The sequence below is a fragment of the Protopterus annectens genome, chromosome 5.part1 (genome assembly GCF_019279795.1).
Source record: "Protopterus annectens isolate FY-2018-M chromosome 5.part1, PAN1.0, whole genome shotgun sequence".
In the NCBI taxonomy this organism is placed as follows: domain Eukaryota; kingdom Metazoa; phylum Chordata; order Ceratodontiformes; family Protopteridae; genus Protopterus; species Protopterus annectens.
The window spans coordinates 662270675-662276802 of NC_056736.1; the positions used below are offsets into that span (position 1 = coordinate 662270675).

Here is a 6128-nt window from a genome sequence, read left to right on the forward strand (position 1 = left end):
TCACCACTCCACATGGCAGGGCATAGATATACATGGTGCATCACTGTGTTAGTGATGTGCTGTACCAGACCTGCCACCATCCCAATCTGTCCCAAGTTCAGGTATGCAGTGCATGCCAAAGTAAACCAAAATACCTCGTAGGCTGTGGTGGGAGTGAACAGTGTGCAACCATGGTATATGTAAGTGATATCTTTCAGATACTAATGCAGTGGGTGGCAGAAGTGTCACTTCCTTTCAGTGCTCACACACCTGATGTGGGTCCAGATGCACAACGTTGTGTATAGTAGTGCTATGTCCAGGGACACCTGATGATACTTCAGAAGCCATTTGCTCAATCTCTATATGTAAAATCTATGGCACACATCTCATCACTGACCAATGCTTTACGACTTGCTATTGGCTTATTTGATAAAGGGGGTGGGGGGAGGCACACACCACCACAGTACATAAAATCCTTGATTTTTGATTGTTTCTGTACTGTTTTTTCAGAATGAAATGCAATAATTGTGTTCCATATCAAATACAAGGTTTATTTACAAAAAATGGACACCTTAACAGCAGATTAATTACTTCTCAGTTTCGAAATGTGCTGATATTATAAAAGAAAAACAACTGAACAGCAAGGTTTTTATTTGTATATCCCATAAATACACAGTCTTAAGTCAGCTGTGTTTTCTTAAATTTGCATATTTTCCATGCAACTGTCCATTTTTCCAAAACATATATCTGAATTGCCAGCATTCTGCCTCCAGGGCATTTAGTTTTAAAGTATGTGACAATAAAAATAAACTGTAATACTGTAAACAAAAGTAATGGTAATATTTATACAAAAATAAACAATCTGCAGCAGTATAAAAATATTTATACAACACTTTAAACCAAGATGAGGCCTACAAGACCCACTAAGTGCACAGTTGGTTGTAGCAGCAAGAGCAGTCAATGATCCTCGACACAACAAAATATACCCTCAGAAGGAAGTCTTAGACTATCATAATGTTGAAGAAGCTTTCACTTTGGACGAGAGTGCCTGTTTAAACCTTCTTTTAAGGTCCTGCATATTCGGTGAACGGGGTCGTGGAATTATAGAGCCTCGTCTCTTTTCCCCACAGCAGAGAAGATGAGACTTGATAACATCTCTGCAAAGATTCTGGAACACATCATAAACTTCTTCACAGCTCTCACTTGTGGAGATTTCCACAAAATGAGCCCCAAATTCGTTTGCCAGCTCAATCCCTTTGTCAACCTGGACCTGTCTTGCATGAAGCAGGTCTCCTTTGTTGCCTACTATTACAACCGGAACCTTGGCATTTTGATGAACCTTGCGAAGGTGCTGGAAGAGTGGTCGAACTGATTCATAACTGCTATAATCGGTAACAGAATAGACTAAAATAAAGCCCTCTGCCCATAGAATACATCGTGATACCAGATCAGAAAGTGCAGCACAATCTCCTTGAGCCTATAATAAGAAATACATAAACATCAGCATTAGAACTTAGTTTGGGACATTAGCAAGAGTTTACATTTACTTAAAACTGCTAACACCCACATGTCTATCTATCCACTCAACCATTTCCTATACCGGAATTCATCCAGTTCAAGACCATGTTATCTAGAAAAAAGAATGACAAGCAAGAGTCATTTTGCAGGAATGAGTCCTACAGAAGTTTTCTGCACACATATTCACATTCCCGTGTACACTCAGGGGCAACAGATATCACCATCAAACCTGCTAGCATGTCTTTGGAATTTTGGAAGAAACCACAAACCCAGACAGAAACCCACACAAACACGCAGGAAAGCATGCAAAAGGCATCTTAGCCAAGAGTAAAAGAGGTAAGTCCTGTGAGCAGCAAGACTAACTGTCGTGCCACAGTTCCACCCCTGGCACTTTCTTTAAAGCATTTAATGAGGTCCTAACACAGCTAGGAATATGCGTAGTTCAACTGTCATACTTATTATGTAATTTTATGCCAATTTCCTTCTTACTAGAGTAAGAAATGAGTTGTGAACAAGACACACTGAGAACATACAAGTGAAAATATGCAAGAAAGAAAACTCAGTAGAGTACACCTGAACATAAAACTTAAATATACATCACACTTATTGGTTCTTTATGAATGAAGTAACACCATATGCCATTTCCAAAATGCTTCACGTTTTATTTCCATTCCCGAAACACTGTATACTTGACATCCTTCTTGAGTGTAATATAAACAAACTTGGGTATGAATCTTCCTGGAGGCAGTACAACATGCTGTTTAAGGGCTAGGCAGTAAGTCTACTTGAGATAGGTTCAAATCGCATCACCTCTCATCACAATACTATGTAACCCTACACACCTACTACCCTATCCTCCTAGAAAAGGGAACCACTGACGCGCTGAATGATAATGCATCATCAACAAAGTGATAAAAAATGAAATACTCTTACAACACGCACTTATATCATGATCCTGAATTTGTGACATCACGTTACTCACAAAACAATTAAATTGTGCATATATGTGACAGACTTCATGTTATGTCCAAGACTAGAAATAGCCTGAGACCAAGAAATGTTAATACAAGGCTTTTAAATACTAAAGTAAAAATGTGTAAAATGCAGATAATGTTAAATGCAAATGTAATTTTCTGCTTATTTCATTAAAAGGCATTTACTTCCTCCTTCACGCCAATATTAATTTGTTTAAACTCATAATTAAGCAGAGAAATAAGCCAGAGTGGCTGAAAAAAAACAGACAGCTACAAACATGAAGCCTTGCCACAGGCAATGTAAAGATATATTGTCAAGAAACATATTTTCTGTATCAATCCATATTACAATCTCCATGTACACAATTCTCGATTCATTTTTTCAGAATCTTGCAAACATGATGCAATATCATAATTTATAAAATTTCTCAGTTAAGTAATCAGTTACAAGCTCTTTTAGATTCTTTAAGTAAAATGGATAAAAACTGCAAAACTGAATTAATAAACTCAAAGCATATATTAAAACACCCAATGGTCAGAAAGCAGGAAATGGACTTCCAAGAAATTATAGTTCAGTTCAGATGCGGCAGACTTAGTGATGTATGCTAGGGCTGCAATGCTGATAATGCACTTCTCTGTGCATGCGTGTGCTCCTCTGTTTACACTGCCACCACTTTTGCAATAACATGATTTTTAAGACCTTTCACTTCTGGGATGCTATTTTTAAAGCATTCTTTTAAATGGAACAATTTATATTAGAGCCAGTGGTATTTTGTTAACTATATATGTTTGATAAGACTTAAATTCACGGTTTGGAAAAGCCCACAGAAGCTAAAAATACATTTTGGATCTGTATAGCTAAAGAAAAATACTAAACAGCTGTGAAAAAAGTAAGCAGTAAATATGTTTTAACTGCATACCTCAATGCAGGGTGTATCCTGTATATGCAAAGAAAGCTGCTCTCCTTCCACATCCACCAGTCTGGAATACACATTGCCTGGAAGAATTGAACAAGCCAATTAAATTTTCTTTTTTTAAACCAACAGTGTTATTTGCATATAGTATAGTAAATGAACAATACTAACCTGTATTGGATTCATAGTCTCCAATAAATCGCTTGGTAAGAAATCTCACTATCATAGCTGAAACAAAAGAAAACAATCTTACTAGAACAAGAAGTTTTTTTTTCAGTTGTTCATCACGCTACCATAAAATAACAAGCAAGTCTCGCTATACAAAGACACGGTATTGTTGTTCTGACTGAATTAGTATTCTGTGCATTTGAGCATTTACTTTGTTTTTAATAATTCTTTGATTTTGAGTTGGGATCCCACAGCTTTAAACCTCTTCAGTCAAAACTTAGTCCCAAGAATCCAAAATAATGAGGGGCAAAAACCCAAAAGCAGGGATACGATTTATTTATTCATATTAGAAAATCTGCTAGAATGAAATGGTGTGTACTAACATACATTTTATGAGATGTAAAACTGGGAATGCAATTAATAGTGGTAGTTGATGATTTTAATCCTAACTGATTTTCAACAAAAATCACAAACTTTGTGAAGGACAGAGTTAAATACTGAAACAAAATCAGACATGTCAATGAAAACTGGGGACAGCTGAAAGCTAGCTAGGACCCAGAGGGTTGCTTTTAAATAAAACATATTCAGTGTGTATAAAACACAAAATCAAGAACTAGTACACAAACCATAAAATGTAAGACCTTCTAACTTTCTTTTCACCACCAGTAAAATACTGTGCACTTCTATATAATATGGACAAAATGTTACTAAAAAGAAGTAATGACGTACTAGACCTGTATGCAGGAATCTAGGGTCAACCTCATTTTAAGTTAAAGTTCCATAAAACGGCAGTCAAATAACAGTCCTTCTAAGTACACAAATCACATAACACTTCCTGCCAGAGCATTAAGCCTGCACTTTGTGTAGTTCAGACACTTTAATCCATACCTCTATAGCTCTCAACAAATAAGGGAGACAACTCAACAGAATCAGGGACAAATCCAAACATAATCAGAGCCACTCTTTAAAAAGCTAGTACTGTTAACTTGAGACGTTAACATAATAAAACGATGTGAATTAATATCCATTTTCCAAAATAAATGGTGTCTGTAACTCTAAATATTGTCGTTATTTATTACGTGTAATTAAATGTAGCACATTTTTCTCAAAAGGTCAACAGCTTTATGAAGGATTAAGAGGGGCAGAGCAAAATCTGAGTCAAAATCAGGGAGGACAGTTGACAAGTATGTTACCTCTCAACTTCTTTGCCCAAAAATTCTGTACAAATCCAAAATAATGGAGTAGCAAAGACTCAAAATCAGAGTCAATCAATGTATTCAATATTAGTCTAATTCGCTGAATAAAACAGCAGGTTGGACATCAGTATGTTTTTTCTAAACAATCCGAAATATGATACTCGAATAACTAACGTTATTGACTGAGTATAACCCTCAGTAATTTACCAGTCATACAGTCTGTTTTAACGAAGGACAGACAGGACAAAAGTATAAGCCAAGACGAGGGACAGTTGAGATGTATGCTTCAATTCATCAAAAATATCTATGCTCGCAAAACTGTCGCAGAGAGCAACTTAATTCCGATAACAAATCACCAAGAAATGCAGGAAACTGAGCATGGGTTCTAAAGAAAGAAAACGGGGTACTGCAACACTGAACTGAGCACATACTATTTCAATGGTCTAACTCACCAGTTTTTCCTACGCCGCTTGCTCCCAAAACGGCTATCTTTAGATTTTTATGCTGCAGACAGCTGTCCACTGCTTCAGGAATGGGTGCTAAAAGAAAGTTCCCGGACATGGTTGGTAGACGCATGAGAAATTAGGACAACACCGTCTCCCCAACTGTATAAAGAGATCGGGAATAAATCACTGGCTTTGAACCCCAACGCCGTTAGCTGCACGATCTTGGTTCCAGCCAAGGCTGTTAAAGTAATGAGACTAGTGACCACCAGCAAGACTGCCACCAAAAGTATCCAGCACAATGGTAGGGTACCGCAAAGCCCACATATAGCCAAAGCGATTATCCAGACACTCACTTGTCAGCCAGCAGTCTCAGTAGGCATGCAGCTTTATTTTTATAATCAATGTCCCGCCCTCTCCACACCCTCCTCAGAATCAATGGGGTGTTGATCAACAGTAGCCTCCTCCCCATCTGAGTACGCAAATTGAGTGCGTGACGGCAGCACGCGCGGACCCCGGAACATGCCTCAGCAGAATATACAAGCCCGGATGACATGTGCCAAAACTGGGGGCGGGGATAACGCGCCAGAGATGCCTCCACAGCTGTGGAGCTGAGCGCATCAGCCCACTGCTGAATGGGGATGGCTCAGTACACTTGTGTGCAAAGCGACAGCTATTTTAAGACTGGCTGATGTGGTCAGTGGCGTAGTACAGATGCAGGAGGATGTTTATAGTCACAGGAACTGCAGTACTATTGACTCCTATTTGTATGGCCTGATTATTATGAAGTGACATTTGTAATCTAACTTTTGCAAAGTGCATCCAGTAAAAATGCAAGAAAACAAGGAATGTGGGCTTTGTTACGAATGTATCTTCAGTTACTGAAACAGTTTAAAATTACACCTGATTTACAACAAAACGAACTCATGGGAGTGT

The 6128-nt window shown here is 38.0% G+C and overlaps 1 protein-coding gene across 1 annotated transcript; it reads right to left on the bottom strand.

The window, feature by feature from the left end:
• Nucleotides 1-509: 509 nt before the first annotated feature.
• Nucleotides 510-5572, bottom strand: RASL11A (RAS like family 11 member A). Its single transcript, XM_044073278.1, has 4 exons — nucleotides 5202-5572; nucleotides 3557-3613; nucleotides 3392-3468; nucleotides 510-1456 (listed from the first exon to the last, which is right to left on the bottom strand). Exons 1-4 carry the CDS (start codon nucleotides 5323-5325, stop codon nucleotides 989-991), a joined length of 726 nt encoding a protein of 241 aa, XP_043929213.1. The 5' UTR covers nucleotides 5326-5572; the 3' UTR covers nucleotides 510-988.
• Nucleotides 5573-6128: the final 556 nt, after the last annotated feature.

Excerpts from the sequence above, each read along its gene's own strand:
- RASL11A (XM_044073278.1), bottom strand. The coding sequence starts at position 5,325 with ATGCGTCTACCAACCATGTCCGGGAACTTTCTTTTAGCACCCATTCCT. Across the intron at positions 3,469-3,556 it reads AGACTATGAATCCAATACAG|GCAATGTGTATTCCAGACTG; the intron begins GTTAGTATTGTT and ends CAATTCTTCCAG. Across the intron at positions 1,457-3,391 it reads AGGATACACCCTGCATTGAG|GCTCAAGGAGATTGTGCTGC; the intron begins GTATGCAGTTAA and ends TTCTTATTATAG.